Source organism: Canis aureus, chromosome 32, assembly GCF_053574225.1.
Source record: "Canis aureus isolate CA01 chromosome 32, VMU_Caureus_v.1.0, whole genome shotgun sequence".
NCBI classification, from domain to species: Eukaryota; Metazoa; Chordata; class Mammalia; order Carnivora; family Canidae; genus Canis; species Canis aureus.
The window spans coordinates 19,444,323-19,462,798 of NC_135642.1; the positions used below are offsets into that span (position 1 = coordinate 19,444,323).

The window sequence follows — 18,476 nt, forward strand, 5'->3', positions numbered from 1 at the left end:
TCATGTAGCTTTGAGAAGTGGGTGAGTGAGGTCTGGGAGTTGTATGCAGGGCCCATGGTGACTGTGGGGGCTAGCACTGAGGAAAGCCCATTACCATAGATTGTGGCTTCCTCAGGCCAGGGGCTGGGGCTGGCTGTGACACCACTGTTTCCCCAGTCCCTAGCATGCTGTCTGAGTCAATTAAAATTTGGTAAATTAAGAATCCGTATCTGGAAGTTGGATCAGTGAGCATTAAAACAGGACCAAGGAGGAATGACAGCAGAGCCAGAACACAGGCTGCCAGCTGGCGAGGTGGCCCTGTGGGTAGGTCTGGCCTCCTCACTGGCACGGTGGTTCCCTGTCTGTCTGACCTGCCCTCAACTCCCAACCATACAGTGTCTTCTAGGATAATAGCAGTAGGAGTATTGACAGTGTCTCACTTGCTCTAAACCTGGACTATTTCTCACCATTCAACCTGGATTTACTCACTGAATCATCACAACCACCCTATGAGATGGTCTCCAGGTACTGGGACTACCATCACTGGGCAGATGGTGGAACTGAGGCTCTCACCAAAGACCCCACAGCTCAGGAGAGGCAGAGTGAGGATTTGATATCAGAAATCTGCTAACGGGCTATTCTGCCTCCTTCAGGCTCTTCCACACCACAGTTTCACAAAACCACAATCGAATGACTCGTTATCCTGGAGGACCCATCTACCACCCTTTGCTGGAGTTTCACAGAGCACTTCAGAAGTTGGGAGGGGGTGTTGAGATACTTCTGTTGACATATTATAGTCTGGAGCCTCTACAAGGAACTCTGTTTGCCTCCAGCATCAGGAGTCGGCCACAGTTGTACATGGGAAGCTTACAAGAGCTGCCATGCTTTCAGAATAATCATACTCTAAAGCCAGCCTGCTTTGAAGGAGAAAGTTGACAGACCACAGGTTTATTTTAGACCCTTTTCTAAAGGGTTTGATTTTGTTTAAAGGCAAATTGATCTCTTTAATGAAAAAAAAAGTTTAGTGTATATTGCTATTTTGAATACAGGTGATTGTGTTTTGGGATTTTTCACACATTTATCATTCATGTTCTTAAAAGGTTTTGCAAAGTAACATCACAACAATGTACCATCAGCAAACAAACAATTCAGATGATATTCTTTTAGTTCAAACATGAAACATTATATTCACATTCATTTATTTTAAATAAAAATGATACATTATCAAGTCTAACAAAAACAGACTGGGTCCAATTTCTAGCCATTGTCAGGCATAAAATAGCAAAAGGACATATTAAAAGTTATATTTTCTTTTCCTGTCTGGATTTCATTTGAACTTCAACTTGGAGAAGTTTATATTTTAAGACAAGATTAATAAACTTGCTATAGTTTTAACCCCATACGAATGGGCTCTATATGCCAACAATCTTAAGACTTTCAGAAGGAGAGTATAAAACTCAAATAAAACAAAGTTTCTCAGTCATCTAAATATTTTGTCATGGTGGAATTTGGTAACAATAAGTATATTGCTAACTATCATATTTCCAGCTTTCAAGAGCTTGAGGCAAAGCAAGCTGTGAGTCAGGACTGGATTTGGGTCCCAGCTCTGTTATTAATTAGCTAGGTGACCTCGGCTGAGTCCCTTCCCCTTCTGGGCCTCTGTCCCCTCAGCTGTAAAGCAATGCACTTGGACTACATGATGTCTGAGATGTCTCCAGCTCAACTAGTGGACGATGTCGATACTGTTTTGAATCTTCACCTGCTGCCAACCTTGGAGGGCAGGCCTTGCTGGGGGACACGCCTGGTCTGTCCATGAAGAACCATTACTATTAAAGACCACTTATCTTTGGATCAGAGATTCTAGGGAGATGAAAAGATCTGTTTTGGGAAGGGGAAAAACAAAGCAGCGAGGGCCAGGTGTTTCATGCCAATGTCATTTAGCAGCTTTTCCTTCCAAACCATGAAGTTTCTTTGGACGTTGACTAGCCTGTGGAGCCATATGGATTTGGCACTAAGGTAGCCAGGCTGATTGCTGGACCAGACCCTTGTTTTCTTAAACAAGGTCATTGGAAAGGCTGATGTGGATTTCAGTTTACTTATTAGGAATAAGGTGGAACAAGCAAGTGGTGATGTTTGCTACTAGACACAATTGCTCAGACTTAAGAGGGGCATCTAAGGATGCATATAAATCACACTGGGGAAAAAGTCTGAGAATGCAATAGCTTTCCATCTACTTTTATGTTATTTGCTTTTAAACCACAAAGGCCTTGCCTCTGTTGGCTGAACGCTGTGCAATACTTCTGAATCTTGCACAAGCATCTCTAACACTGCAGTGGTCTCTGCTCCAGTTACCAGATGGGGCCTCCGATTGGAAAGAATTTTTAGTTCACATCTGAAATTCCCGAAGTAGATGAACTGAGGAGATTCCATGTGAGATAAAATTGATCCCCAAAAGGGCTTTATGTGAACAACCTACACTTAGAGATCAGTATGAAAAGTCATATTAAACTCATGTCTTAGTCAGAAGGAAAGATTGGGAATTATAGTCAAATCAAACGTCAACTGGCCCTACTCCCAGAATCTCTCTCTTTGTTGATGCCTAGGGTTGGTTAAACTAAGCTTGATTGTAATTTTGGGAAAAGCTTCCCAGTCCCCTTAATCACGAGCAACAAATGCAGCTGCCAATTAGGTGGAGCTACACAGGGTGTTTGTAGTTTGTTTCAAACTAAGAATCAGTGTTTCAATAAAGCTAAATGGCATTGTTTAATGATTTTCTCCTTCTAAGAAGAAAAAAAAGCAAACTGAGAAAATAAGGGTATGTATTCCCTTTTTTAAACACAAAGGCAAAACCAGAAAATTCCAACAATGACATCATAACTCACCAACAGGTAACCCGGTGTAAATGTCAATGACGAAGCCTGGCCTTTGACTTCCACAAAGTGTAGCAAATTCATCTGTAGTAATTAAAAAAGATGGGGTGAGGGGAGCGAGAATAGGGGTCAGCAAAGAGCAATGGCTAGGCTGAAAGAACTTCATAAATGTCTTGAAAAATATTTATCTGTATTTTGAAGAATTTAAAATAAGAAATAAATCTGAAAATTCCCACAGATGTTGTAACCTTGTCCTGAAGGTAAACACTGAATGGAATGAACTCATGTTGACGTAATACTGAGGAAAAAGTAAAGGTCTCCATTATCACAGCCCACGCATTTGTATGAGCTTGCCTGTAGGAATTTGGGTTTCTAGAAGGATGTTGTTCAGCTCTGAACCCAGGGACTGACAAGAGTGCCTCTTTCCATTCATAGTAAGAGATCTAGGATTTGAGGAATGCTTACAAAAGCCATTTCCTCAGTAGATCGGGGGAGATCATAGCAAATCTAGCCAAGTTCTTGACATCAAGTCTATTAATGACTAATTCAGTTCAAACAACCAATTTGTGGCATTACTTCAATTCGGGGAGCTGGATTTCATTTGGTGCAGCTCTCTCGTTATTTCTCTCTCCCTCCCTCAACCCTCTATCTTCTTCTCATGTGCCCGAATTCATCAAAGTTGATAATAAAGGATGGACTAAGTGCCATTTGCAGTCCCTTTGAACTCTGAGGTCCTGTATTTCCAGATCCTGAGTGTAATTTAATTGATAGAGCATGGCATCGATCTAAGCTCAAGGTTGTCCTATTGGTCAAACCCACTGAAAATTATAAAAGGTTTCTGGAAGTATTTTAATAAAACATGTAGCATATTCTTCCCCCAGTGCCTTATTTCCTTGATATTTGAGTGCCTACATCTAAATAACAAGTATAATGCCAAGCTAACACTGGTCATCCAGACAAGTTTCAGGAACTCCTAAAATGTGTGCAGACCATAAACCTAATGAAAAGCCATGACCAGATTTGGCTAGGTTCAACATGAAGAAGGAATCTTGTATTTTATATTTAGAATACTTAAGTTCTTAAAAACTCAGATGTTTCTGAAAGTAAATGATAATCTTTATTAGGGGTTGCCAAGAAGTCTGTAGAAGAACCATGATCCATTAAGATAAAAAAGAAAAATACTAAGACTTCTATTTCTCTTTGTAAAATCTAATTAAAAAATTAGTCTTGTGCATATTTTCTAATAGAACACTGTATGAAAATAATACATGCATTTTTAATCTAATTGAAAAATGTGTAGAGACACATACACATATACTTTTACATGTAAACACACACACCAAGTACATGTAATCGCTAGTTTCTTTTTTTTTTTTTACTGATAGGTATGTGTAATCAAAAGATTTGAAGACCACTGGTCAAAATCAGGAGTTAGCAATATTTTTCTTAAAGGGCTAAAGAGTAAATATTTTAGGTTTTGCAGGCTGTGTAGTCTCTATTAAAATTGTTCAACCATCCCATGAAAGCAGCCATAGAAAATAAGTAAACAAATTAGTATGGCTATATTCTAATATAATTTTATTTACAGACACGAAAATTTGAAGTTCACATGTTTTTCAGGTCATGACCTACTACTCTTGATATTTTCCAACCATTTTAAAAATGTAAAAACCATTCTTAGCTTTTGGGCTATAGAAAAATTGGCAGCGGACTGGATTTGGTCCATGGGCTATAGTTTTGCCAACGCCTGGTCTAAAGACAGACCAGAGATAACTCATAGGTAATGCTAAGTGATGATGATTACATTATTCCTGGAGTAAACACTGGATGAACTGGTATATTTCACTAAAAAAGAATATTCTGTTTTATGTGTTGTCAGATAGCACTAGACAAGAGATTTAATGTCTTCCAGATCACTGTGGGGAAATGGAGTAGGTACTATAGAATGTTTTAAGCAATACCTGCATCACAGTTCATTCACTCTAAATGATAATGTCATCATTTACCATCTAAGAACCAGGCGCCAATTCACTTCATTTACTCCAAGGACATGGGTTAGACTTTTGTTGTTTTTACACAAATAACATCATATAGATTGTTCTCTATGAGGATATAAGAAAAAATTTCTTTCAAGAAGAGTTGTGCTTTTGCTTGGTGTTGAGTTTGCTTTGTAGTCATTGAGACTCTTAGACTTGATTATCTCTTGCTTTTTATATGAGCTGCTAGGAAGTTTGGAGCCAAACTTATTGCTCATCTTTGGCAAGAGTGTAGAAATTCCCAGCTTGGATTTTTGCATATTAGCCTCGCTCCTTGCTCCAAGTTTCTTACCCTTGTTTGCCATTTGCCTTAGGCCTTCTTATTTTACATTCAAATCTTTGTGGGCTGCCTTAAATTCTTTTTGGAACAAGACCAGTTATAAATATGGAAGAATAATAGGGATATGGCTCACCTATTTGTCATATTGCTTTTGCTTAATGTTTCCAGTCTTTTAGTTCCATGGTGAACGCCATAACACTAACAATGTTTATATTCTTATGATCCGCTGAGTCTATCAGTCTGGTGAATGAACAAGTTAGAAAGTGTGTTCTGTGACTCAATTTTCAGCTGGAAGGACCAGAATCAACAGTGAATTTAAACAATTGTCTCTGTGAGCGAATTTTTGCTTAGGAAGATAAATGACGAGCCCTTTTCTTCCCTTGCTGAGACTTATTTCCACCAATAAGCCATGGGTAATGTACCAACCTATGTTTTTGGTGATGGTGCAACTCACCTGTGCTTGGGATAGGACACTGTTCACAGGGCTTATTCCAGGCCCGGCCAATGTTGTAGGAACAACAGCACATCTTCTTGGTCATATTGAACAAAAGTTCTCCATCACAGGTTTGGTTGTCAGCATAGTAGTTTCTATAGCACAAACTTCTTCTCATATCTAGAGAGAAGGGGTTGGTGATGTCATAGGGAAAGCACGACCGATTTCTAAGGGGATTCTCAAGGAGTGTATTTCTTTTGGATTTTATTGTGACTTGTGAATTTGATGAGAGCAAGAATGGCCTGGCCTGCCCTTACCCAATTTTCTATCCACATATGCTGCCATATGAAAGGGGACTTTGAGAAATGTATTCCCTGGTATTTTGTGCCACAGAACTAAGTCATTATGGAACTGCAGCATTAATAAACTTTATACAACTCTCCACCCAGTCTCTTAGTAACAATTCTCCACTGCTATTTGGCAGCAATTTTCTCATTTCCGACTCATGATGTTTTAATACTGTAGGTCAGTGCTGTAAATATAATTGTATAAAGATACACCCAGTCAAACAAAAGAAGTACTATTAAACTGTTGTTTGGGATTTTCCAACATTACATTTTAAAGAAAACTCCCAACCACCCACACAAGGTGGGGAAAAAAGGCCAAGCTCATGGTTTATAAGGGAGGAGGCCCTCACAAAGACAGTGAAAGGGTGGCAGACAGCACTCGGTCTGATGAGTAATGTAACACTAAGGACCAACTGCTGTGCTTACAAGTTCTTTTTCTCCTCATAGATGAGGACCAAACAAGCATGCTTTAGAAAAGCTTGGACTTACCCATGCAATTATTCCCCCCATTCACTTGCATGTAGTCTGGAGGGCAGATACAGGTGTAGTTGCCGACAGTGTTGTAACATGTTCCTGGACCACAGATTCCGGGAGTTTCACATTCATTCACATCTGTAATCCAAATAGAAAGTGGTATGTGAATATGAAAACTTCACTCTGTGGAATGGCTAATGTTCAGGGTCCATATAAATGCTGACAATTGAGGAAAAAAGCCACAGGGGCACTTTGAAATCCGTGTAAGAAAAATAGATGTTTAATTCATCAGTGTACTTTGTCTATGCTAATATGTGTGTTTTCAGGAAAGGAAGCTCCAGAAAAAGAGGTTTTGCCTTCTGGAATGAGTTCCTAATAAATGAGTCTGTAACATTCTCAAAGGCATGCAGAGATGGAAATGTGGACAAATTATAATTTTCAAATATCCTTCAGAAAGACAGCTAATGCTTCAAATGTTCACACAATCTATGGAAGGATATGATATGCCCTGAAGCCATCAACAACTGGTTTCAAGAACCTGCATTGGTAAGGTATTAAAGTAGGTATTTCACACCTTTGTCCCCATTTTCAAACATAGGGGTTGATTCTAATCTTTGTTAATTCCAGAGGTCTTACAATTGTGTCATTGTCAAAGGTTACATTGTGATACTCAACTAATATCCAATGACATCATTTATCGAGGTCACCTAATAAGCCTTTTGGAGAGACAGAGAAACATTTCTCCTCTGGGACACACGGAGATATCTTCCCTAACTAGTCATGTGACTCCTGCATATAGATGGAAACCATCTCTCCCACCCTGGTCTATGGTCCAAGTGCTCTGAAAGCCAAAAGTGGTCCATCTTTCCAGTAACACAGGATAAAGAGGAGTTATCTACATCATAAAGCCAAAGAGGCTGCCTTTTTAAGGGAAGCTCATTTCAATGCATTAGTACAGATAAGTGCTGAAGAACACGAAGAAGAGGAATTCAGAACTTCCCAGAATATAGAAGTCACTGAAATGAGTTCTGTGCTACTCTGGCAAAAATAGCTTTTCTAAAGAGCCCAGAAAACTGTAGGCATCAGTGGGAGTATGGCCCAAGATAATCAAATTCTACTTTTCTTAGAAAAAGAGGAAGATCTGGGGTGTACTGGAAATGACAGCATGTCAGTAACCTTAATGCCATCTGCCCCATGTGTGGCATATTTATCTGGCTATGTTCATGTTTAGACCATTGCACTATATTGCTAAATTCTTAGTTTTACTGGTGACTGTATGCTGATTTTTGAGGTTGGTATTCAATAGTTGAAAGAACTTATAATCCTAGAAGGACCATTTACCATCACACACTCGGGTGTCTTCATTCAGGTAGTAACCAGTTGGACAGCGGCATTGGAAACTGCCAAACGTGTTGATACATTTCCCGCCTTGGCACAGCCCTGGGAGCTCCTGGCACTCGTCAATGTCTGTCACAATGAAAACAGTAGCATTTCTTCAGCATTGTAAATAAACCCAAGGAAGTTCAAGATGTGCATACTTGAAGATCAAGGACACAGAATTACCTTCCAATATGACAGTGATAGGATTGGGCCGAAAACCTTCTCCTCCAGGACAGAGAATTTTATACTCAGCTATTGAAACAAACAAACAAACAAAAAAATCAAATTGAGTTCCTTTGAACCTAAAACTTCTAGAAATAGACAAATACTGATGCATCCAACTGCAACATTTTCACAAATCTTCAGCAGTTACCCCACCTGTCATAAGCAAGTTAACAACTTGGTGTCTACGTGTTATTTTCAAATGGCTTTTTCTAAGTGTGCCAAATAAATGTAAGCCACTGTCCCTAGTCTCTGGACTCTCCATCTAATCTCTTGGCCTCATGTTCTTGGGAACTATTTTATTCCCTGTTGCTGTCACCATTTTGTTGTAAAGATTTTCTTCTCCTTTTTACTTCCTAGAGAACTCTTTGATTTTTGTTTTGTTCAGCCTTACTTCTGTAGGCTGTAATTCCTTCCTTAGTAATGTTTATCAGCCTGTCTCCAAAAACCTCTCCAAACAAAAACTTAGGAAAAAATGTTATTTCTTGGTTCCCATCTCATCTTTCTTTCTTTCTTAGGATTTTATTGATTGATTGATTGACTGATTGAGAGACAGAGAGTGCACAAGCTGAGGAGATGGGCAGAGGGAGAAGGTGACTCCCCACTGAGCAGGGGGCCCAAAGAGGGGCACTATCCCAGGACCCTGGGATCAATGACCTGAGCCAAAGGCGTAACCAACTGAGCCACCCAGGTGTCCCTCCCATTGTACTTTTCTCTTTAATGCCTAGAGATGTTTCTTGCCCCTGTTTCTATGGAGGGCAGTATTGATTTCTCTGGTTTCCCAAACCAACTTTCTAAAGTGTCCTTTGATTCCCTCCATTAGTTCTGTCATTCAAGTATTTCAATCAAAAACATTTATTTCAGTGCCATCCACCAGCAGTGTGATACATAGAGGAACACGCAAATAATATACCAATTCTGCTGTGTCATCCTGGTGAGCTTCAATAAGAATCAGCTCATTTATACTCTATCCTGATCTTCCCAAATCTGATAATCCCTCTCCTGGCCTTCTGGGATGCTATGTGTATACACCTAAGTGTACACGTGCATATATTCCAGTTCTAGCTCTGGTCCAGTTTGGGGTAGAGTGGACCTCTATTGCTTTGCTAATCATTATTAATCAATAGAGCTGACTCCCCTACTTAAAAATCTTGGCTTGCTTCTTTCAATATCAAAAAATTAACTATCCGTTTCTCATTTTTTTCTTTTCTCCTCTTTCTGCAATCTTCACTCTTTTTTATTCTTCTCTTTCAGGTCATACCCTTCCTTCAAGGACAATTAAAAAACAAATTCATCACCACCTCTGCCATTCAGAACTGAGTTTCCTTTCTGAAGAGAAGACAGAAGGAGGTGCTTGCTAAGTAAGCATTCATCCTTGTGCTGAGTGCCTGACACGAATGACTTCTCTTAATCCTATAAGGCATTATATGAATGATGAAACTCAGTCTTGCTAAGTAACTTGCCCAAAGTTACATGGGCGGCAAGTGATAGAGTCCTAATTGGAACCAGGAGTGCTTCTTCTCCTGCTCATGGCACTGTAACTGTTTCTTTCTTCCTTTATTGAGATTTATGCTGAATTATAGCTTTTCTGTCTGGATCATATTTTGTTAGACTGTATACTTCTGGAAAGCAGAATCTAGTCTAGTTCATCTTTGCGCATCCAAAGTACACACTCTAGGTACTCAACAAATAATTTTAGAACAAGTGTATTAAATGACCCTTCAGCAAGGAAAGAATCAGTACCTATCCTAATACACACTATTAGCAGAACCACTAAACTTTGCCTAAGAAGCTATACCCAGCTCTGAATCCTAACATAGGACCTACTTAGAAAAATGAGAAGCCCTTTATATTTTTTAGAAGACTTATTTATGTCCTTAAAAAATCACATTCTAAAGCTTTCTTTCAAGTCATGTCACAAAAACAGAAAAGAGTCTTCCCTTTCACACTTGACCAATTGCTTCTCTTTCACCCAGGACACTCTAGTCTGTCCTAGAGCTATTGAAAGTTAGCCAATGGATGACAAGAGAGATAAATTGATGTGTTCCTGGAAGGTAAGCAATATTCTATAAGTAACCTAGCCTGGAAAATCTTCTTTAAAATAATGCTATCTACTTTTTACTCAGATAGAAGTGAAATAATATCTGCCCCACTTGACCATTTACTATAAGCCAACTAGGGATATTTCTGAGACCCAAATTGGTAGTGGGGTCCCTCAACAGAGCTAAGAGGTTTGATCTCCCTTCCCTGATCGAAGAGTAGGGACTGGTGGCAGCTCTCTCCCTCTGTGATGTCTATCCTGTGGATCTATAAAGGAGAACTGGCCTGAGTGGAATAATAATAATAAACAGGAGGATGCTCACTTACATGTGTTCACAGGAGGGCACAGCTCACAAGGAGTACCCCAGGCTTTACCCAAAGAACAACAGCAGGAAGCCTTGGAGACACCAACTCCAATTTCATTGCTACAGGCTGTATCTCCATTGTCTCCTCGAGGTCGAATATCCAGATAGCAATTTCCAGAACGGGTATCTGTTTCCATATATAAACAAAAGAGTATCAAGAAGATTCTCTCTATATGAGGATTGAAAATTCAAGTTCCTTTAAGAAACCGTTTAAAAACCACAATCTACTTTTACTAGGAAACTAAAAAGTGTCCAAACACATATACTGGGAATTTACGTATAGAAAAAAATAACTGAAAGTACAAACCAGACTTAGAAGATGTTTAAATTTTTACATTATCACTTTTTTAAAATTTGAGAGTGGAATGGTCAGTGCTGCTTAAAAAAAAATAAAAGTATATTTCTCTAAGAAGTTTTAAGATCTTACCGACACAGCCAACTCGAGTTGGATTCAACTCAAAGTCGGGAGGACAATCACAGGTATAGCTGCCTGGAGTGTTGACACAGTTCCCACTGATGCATGTGGTTGGATCCAGACACTCATTAACATCTAAGACCAAACAATGAGGGGCACAATTATCAGCCAATGTGGGGAAGACATCACCACAAAACGGTAGCACTGAACCTGGGGGCCCCCAACAAGAATTTTAAGAGTTACTAGTTATAATGACCCCTAGGGATACAGTCTTCCACTTCTGAAATAAAACCCCTCAGGAAGGAAATAGGTCATCGTCTTTGGTCTTTTTCCCCTGGAACACATTTAGCATTCAAATTTGTCATCAGGAGAAAATATAACTCTGGAACTAGGAAAAATATTCCAGTCAAGGTAACTGAAAGCAAAACACTACTGTGACCTCGGTCAACCAAAAATTCAGACACAGGTTTTAAGAAAATATATTTAATATGTGTGGCTTGTTATTTCATCAAATTAGAGCAAGATGTCCCAGGGAAGCCTTGGGAGCAGGCAGGCAACTTCTGCTGCTGGCCCAACTGGGCATGCTTGCCTTGGTCCAGCTGAGTACAAGTGCAGACATATGCATGAGGCTTAGCGTGTTCCTTCAAGCTGCTAAGAGTTACTCTCCCATCACTAAGGCTGTGTGTAATATTTCCCTTTCAGTTTCTGTTCCAAAAATATGCACAGGATTCCAGATTTAGGACATGGGTTTTGGCAAACAGTACCCTGTGTAATCCTTTTGTCTGTTTTGAACACTCACGAAATGCTCAAGAACAGACAAGCTGACTCAGAGAGAAGGGAATGGGGATTGAGGGTGATACCCTCCTCTCAGGTTTCCCACCCACCCCGCCTTGGATCTGGTAACCCTCTTGTAGGTTCCACTGCAGGAAATTCATTTGTTCAGATTGCACATGAACGTGGAGCAGTAGGGCAGACTCAAGGAAATGAGACCAGACAGAATGATGCTGATGGTAATCTGGGGTACTGAGGAAGGGGTATGGGCCATGGTGTGCTAGAGGTCCAGGTTGGTGTGATCATCGTTTTCAGAAAAAAAACACAGGAGAAAAATGCCTGGGGAGGAGAACCCTGGTCTAAACTTATTTTAAGGAGGTGGTCATGATGGTGGTGGTAGTGGTTGTAATCTGGAGAGCCACTGACTCATAGCTTGTTTAGGTAGGTGGAAAAAACACATATTTTGCCTGAAATCCTGGGCCTATCCTAGATCATGTTTCCTCAATATCCTTGAGTGGACTACGGTGGCCTGGGAAAGAGAATTGCAAATGTCTTGCAAAGTCCCTAATTCAGTGCCAAAGGGAACCAAGTGACAGTCTACTTAGGTGCTTTAGCTCTTCTAATTTTTTTTCTTATGTTCCCTGAGAGTCCCTTGATCTACATGAAAACCATCTATATGCTAGGAATCTGCAGGCAAGCTCTCTGTATCACCTTCTCTGGCGACTACAGACAGGTCAGGCTGGCAAGAAGTGGGTGTTACAGTGGAGAAGTGCAAGGAGATAAACTCATGATCCCAGTGCAGGGCATGGCCTTCAAAGGGAAACTCTCTGAAAATGTGCCTAAGGAGAAAAGGAATAGCTAGGAAACCTTACAGCCAGAGCACCTCTGGCACCTTCTTTGGCAGCCATGAGCTTGCCTGTGAGGCTACAGATCTTGCTCTTTCAAAGGCCTGCCATTCTTTCCTGTGCATCCTTACATGTAGCCAGTTTCAGGGAATTTATTCTGTGGTTCCTGTTGTTTCATCCTCACTTTTCTTTTGTGACTGAATATTCTTGTGAGGTTCCGGTGAGGCCCCAACAGCCAGGTCCCCAGGGCACCCAGGGGCAGCTTCCGACGGCAACAGATGTCTTACCTGTGCAGTTTCCGCCACTTCTGTCCAATTCGTAGCCTATCTCGCACTCACAACGGAACAGGCCAGGAAGGTTGTGGCAAGTTCCAAAAACACAGATGTTCGGTAGGGAGCACTCATCAATATCTTGGGTAGGGACACAAAGGGGGAGAAATGAAACTTATTTTTTTGCCAAAGGAATTGCCTCATGTCATTAGGCGCCTGATGTTATGAAGAAAAAGGCTATCTGACGCTAATCTAGGTGCTTCTCCTGTAGCCTGTTAGATTATCTGCCATATATAGGAAGCCTCACAGGTGAGAAATCACTTTTTTCAGCCCCCCGCCCCGCCCCGCCCCATGACATGCCAAGCAGTAAGCTGAGCATTACAGATGTCTAGTTTCTGGTGTTTCACACAGGCCCATGTCACTTTGGTGAAGTAAGAGTCAAAAAGGCTACCTTAGACCCAATTCTTTAGGGGTTTTTATTCACATATAGTCACTGTTTTTATTGTAGGCTAAAATTCTACAAACCACAAAGGATCTGCGGTAACTTTCATAATCAGTTTTATAATCCTCTCTCTATCCCTAGAGCTATGCTGGGTGCTATTGTCGATGGAGAACTAAAAACTGCAGACACTTCTTTCAGGGCCTGATCCCCGTCTCACGTTAACATTCTGCTTGTGTAATTGACACGCAGGCATTGCCTTGAAACTGGCTTTAAATAGCCATAACCTTTCCACCGGCAGTGATTTATATTAAGAACAAACAAACAAACACAACCTTCCCTTATAGCATGAAAAGAAGCAAAACTTTGACTGTGACTATTTATGTTACCAGAGGTGGCACAGTACCTGTTTTGGTTGGATGTTCAGAGTAACAAAAGTAAACAGGCATTAGGCACACAGTCAAGAGAATAATCTGGTTTCTTGCCTCAGAGGAATTTTGTATCAAACTCTGCATATTTAATATAAATGGTATAAAGAACACCTAATGGTTCCATAACAAAGAAAAGTATTTACATAGAACTATATGAGAGAATTGGTATACATGTCATAGCTAAAGACTGATTTTGAGTTAATGTCCTGTTAACAAGCAACAATTATTAGTTAAGACATTAATCAGGGTCTTGTTTAAACTTTTACTGTCAATTGTTATCATTTGTTTATTTCTACTGAAATCTTTTTAGTTCACTGTAGATGCTGATTCTTCTCAGTGAGAGATAATGCACTTAAATTTGACAAGCGTGGGGAAAGAAAAGAACCTTGTGTTTCCTAGTGAGAGCTATCCTTAGCCAACAGGCTTCCAGGATTCTTCTTGTCTGACCAACATCTCAGGAAGACAGAGCCTTGCACTGAGAGATAGCATGACATACAACATTATCCCTAGGGGCCCCCTACTGAATGGATTTGCAAAAGACTGTTCCATGTTCACATATATTAGATATTTAGAGACCACGTGAGACATGCCCAGTACATTATTCTGCATATGGAGAAGATTATCTGCTCTTATTATTTTAAAGCTTTTATTTCTAGACACCAAACCATGGCAGAGATTAAAAACATATTTAAAGAGACTCCTTCAATGGGACATTATTGGAGGACAGGTACTTTGAGCTCCTTCCCCTAGCAATGGGGATAAACAGGTTGCATTGAGCTAACCACATTTGGTTAGCCTGTCTCTCCTATGACCAATGAATGTACTCTCGCAGACCATCTGACCAAGGTTGGATGTGCAGCTTGTGGCCAGAAAGCTGAGATTTTTCTCTGCACAAAAGAGAAATGGTCCAGCTGGAGGCCTAATACCTCCACAGACTGAACTGACCAGCTCAGATGTGAAGCCAAAACACAACTTAATTAAAAAAAAAAATCAGTAATGTTTAAATAACATAATCTTGTCAGGCCCTGCAAGTGCCCCAGCAGCTTCCCCATCAGTTACCTTCACAGGCTTTCCCATCAGCACTGGGCACAAAGCCCATGTCACATTCGCAGCGGTATCCTCCTGGGGCATTCAGGCACTGACCATTGCCACAAAGATTCAGGTTCTCAGAGCACTCATCAAGATCTACAGCCAGAAAGATACACAAGTTACTCTTCCTCAGTTAGGAGCTTTTCAGTTCCTCAGATCTTTCATTTATCATTGCCAACTCCCTGAGAGTAGTGGAGTCTCATCATAGTTTGTATTTGATACATTTAAACCTATTCTTTCTTTCCCTTTGAATGTTAGTATTGAATAGTCCATGAATGTGGGCCTTGGATTCAGAATGCTGAATGCTAAATGCTAAATTATCCCTAATGATGTAAAATGAAGAATAAGTCAAATGAATTATTCAAATTAAGGCTTTCACGAGCAGGGTCGTGCAAAGGCGGACACATCCATGACAGGAAATGATGTGCTGTGCTTTGTGCCTATTTCTCAGGTTTCAGACTAGGTTCAGATGGGCAGCAAAAGACCTAGAACAGCAACTATAGAGGAGACCAAACATTCCTTTCTGCTCCATCTCTACTGAGCTTTGCTAATAAGCACAGGCACTAAATATCAAACACACAAATCATATATGCCTAATACATGAAACTGAATATTTTCTAAGGAGTAACGGGAGGTTTATGATGACAAAACTTCACTGGGTTAGACAAAAACTATTTCAAATATGATAAAAATTTTCAGCACCTTGAAAATATTCCAGGTAAACCACTGACTACGCCTTAGTCTCTTTTATGTTTGAGTGGCGTCTTGTGAGCAAAATGCTCAGGATACATTCATTAATGCTTTCAAGTCATATGAAATGGATCTCAATATCTTATTATGATCTAGAATGTCTGAATCTCTTTTCCTTACATAGCTTTCTACAGCAAGCTCACTCTTGGGTTTGGTACAGAAAATAACAGTGAGAAATAGGCACAAAAATATAAAGGCTAAGGATTGTAAAAGGAAGTATGATTTTTTTTTAAGTAATGACATCACTGCATACAGTGATACCCATATCAACTATATAACTATATTTAGCTTCTGAGGTCTCCCTAATTGACCTGACACCAAATTTCCATTCCCAAGAGATGTAGTTTCAAATACCTAATCTTTCCTGTTAAAAGTTGACTATAACTGTCCCAAACAATGGACAGTCTGAGAGATGGTGAAACACCTGGCTTCTCTGATTGCCCTTTATACAGCTGTTTCCAACATGAGCCTACCTGTACACGTGAATCCATCACCCGTGTATCCTTCTTTACAGAGGCAGCGATAAGAGCCCATGGTATTCTTGCAGTCTGCATGTTGGCTGCACATGTGTGTTCCATTGGAGCATTCATCCAGATCTAATGGAAAAAAGTCACATCATTATGAACAAAAAAACATCACATTTACGATCAGTAGCATACAACTTTTTCTTTACAGAATTAATATTTTCGTATTTATAACCTATGCAGCTCATGAGAAGCAATTATTTTCCAACCCACCCGTGCACTTAATGCCATCTCCAATCCATCCAGGGCTGCAGCTACATTTGAAGCTTCCTGCTGTGTTGGTACATACGGCGTGTCTGTCACAGTTGTGTGCTCCAATTTCACATTCGTTGATGTCTGGAAAAATAACCAGTGGTTAAAAAAAAGTTTAGCACAGATGCCTTTTTGGTCTTTTAAATAACTTAGGAACAGCAACTAGCAACTTCAAAAGTTGACTCACTTTCACACTTTCCATAGTATAATATAGATTGGTTTAGCATCCACATATATAACTCTAAAAATTGAAATTTAAAGCTGTTGAATATTTGTAAAGGACAATATGATAATAGCTACTTGCTATTATTAATTCTAATTATCTTCCATTATTTTAATTCCATTAATCTTTCATTGTCACCGAAAACCAAAATGAACCTCTTTTTAGTTGAAGACCTTAAAAAGTGATTTGCCTAACATTCTATGGTAATAACACGCATGGTCACATGTTTCTATTCTCAATATTTTTATTAAGTCAACTATAGAGTAATGGTGCACATTGTTATCATACCTCATACAAACAAAGGAATACAATGTTGTTGGCATGCTAGAAAACTTTTTCACTCATATGCTATATATTAAATATATTTTATTCTTCAACGGAAATACGATATTATTTAATTATGCTTTATTTCTATAAAAGTTTTACTTTAGGCATTCCTAATTCAAACATTTGCAGAGAATTTTCTTTAAGGCAATGAGTGAACCATCTTTCCTCTAGCTTCTTAGACCTCTAGCATGTTGGAGACCCAAGCCTTCTTGCATATTTCATGTAAAACTCAAATCAATCCAATGGAGATTTTTCTGTAAAAGGAATACCAGATTAAGGTCACATTACTGTCAAAAAGAGGCATCAGGCCTAAAGTGAAGTCACTTGTGCTAAGCCCCATATCAGTAAACAATGGCTTAATACTTAACTTAATTATAGCCTCTTCCAGGAATGAAACTTTTAACCAGTCAGTCTGGAGTTACCTGGTTAGCACTAAGAGGTAATCTACCTGATAGACCTATAGGAAGATGACCTTGCCTGAAACAATCTGCTCTTCCCTTGTTTCTCTCCCTCTTTCTACCCCTCAAAGCCTTCCATTTTATACAGCTCCTTGGAGCTCCTTTGAATTTGCCAGGTGGGATACTGCTGGATGCATAAGTCATGGAATAAAGCCAATTTACTCAGTTGAATTTGATTTTTTTTAACATCACTAAAAGACTCCAAATTCTTGAAAGTTCTCCGTTCTCCAGAATTCTATTTCCAAATTTAGCCAAGATAGATTCTATAACATAAAAGCGCCATAAAATATAAAGTGAAATGTTTTGTTTTCTGTGTTATTGTAACTTATAAAAATAAATAAACATTTGGTCTTTGTCCTTGATTCTGGAATAGAGCTCCTAAAACCCTTGGAATTACCTAAGTGATGAAAGCACAAAGGTGTCTTTTGTAAGATTAATGAGGTAATTTTGGACTTCACCTAAAAATGGGGTTTGTTGCCAGGAGAATGAACCATGTGATTAGAGGGTTAGAACTTTCAGTTCTACCACCCTGACCTCCATGGGAGAGAGGTTGGGGGTTGAATCACTAGCCAATGACCAATGATTTGATTAATCACATCTATGTAATGAAGCTTCCATAAAACTCAAAAAGATGGGTTTAGAGAGCTTCTGGATTGGTGAACATATGGAGATTCAGAAAGAATGTCTTGCTTAGAGAAAGCCTTGAAGCTAAATACCCCTGCCCCATGTCTTGCCCTATGCATCCCTTCCTTCTGGTTGGTTCTGAGTTTATCCATTTATAATAAACTAGTAATCTAACAAGGAAACTGGTTTCCTGCATTCTGTGATGGGATAGAGAGGTGGTGGGAACCTCTAATTTATAGGATTAATAGCCATTCAAAAGCCCAGGTAACAACCTAGACTTGTGACTGGCATCTGAAATGAAGACAGTCTTGCGTAACTGAGCCCTTAACCTGTGAAGTCTTTCACTGTCTTCAGGTAGATATTGTTGTCAGAATTGAGTTGAATTTTAAGACACCCTGCTGGTGATCAGAATTGAAATTGGTGCCAGAATCTTTATTGCCCAAAATGAATCCATAATGAAAGACAGGGACTTCACCTTATAATAACTTTTTCATTAACTACGAACAAGAACTCTTAAGCATGGGTACAATGACTCTACATGGAAACCACTGTCTAACACAAAACTTAGGTCAAGAATGATCATTTTGGCATGTGAAATGTTGCAAGAATTTTCAGTGATCATTTGAAAAGTGG

The 18,476-nt window shown here is 39.6% G+C and overlaps 1 protein-coding gene across 3 annotated transcripts in view; it reads right to left on the reverse strand.

Moving 5' to 3' along the window:
- Nucleotides 1-18,476, reverse strand: part of FBN1 (fibrillin 1) — a 222,924-nt gene that overhangs the window by 42,769 nt on the left and 161,679 nt on the right. For 2 of the 3 annotated variants that reach the window (XM_077881022.1, XM_077881023.1), the window contains exons 32-42: nucleotides 16,173-16,295; nucleotides 15,909-16,031; nucleotides 14,656-14,781; nucleotides 12,745-12,867; nucleotides 10,854-10,976; nucleotides 10,389-10,553; nucleotides 7,983-8,051; nucleotides 7,761-7,886; nucleotides 6,435-6,557; nucleotides 5,620-5,778; nucleotides 2,862-2,933 (exon numbers count right to left, since the gene is read on the reverse strand). In XM_077881022.1, the coding sequence (XP_077737148.1) occupies nucleotides 2,862-2,933; nucleotides 5,620-5,778; nucleotides 6,435-6,557; nucleotides 7,761-7,886; nucleotides 7,983-8,051; nucleotides 10,389-10,553; nucleotides 10,854-10,976; nucleotides 12,745-12,867; nucleotides 14,656-14,781; nucleotides 15,909-16,031; nucleotides 16,173-16,295 (1,332 nt within the window). Of the gene's footprint in view, nucleotides 1-2,861; nucleotides 2,934-5,619; nucleotides 5,779-6,434; nucleotides 6,558-7,760; nucleotides 7,887-7,982; nucleotides 8,052-10,388; nucleotides 10,554-10,853; nucleotides 10,977-12,744; nucleotides 12,868-14,655; nucleotides 14,782-15,908; nucleotides 16,032-16,172; nucleotides 16,296-16,783; nucleotides 17,016-18,476 lie in introns of those variants that run through there. The other variant, XM_077881024.1, reaches the window with a different exon arrangement.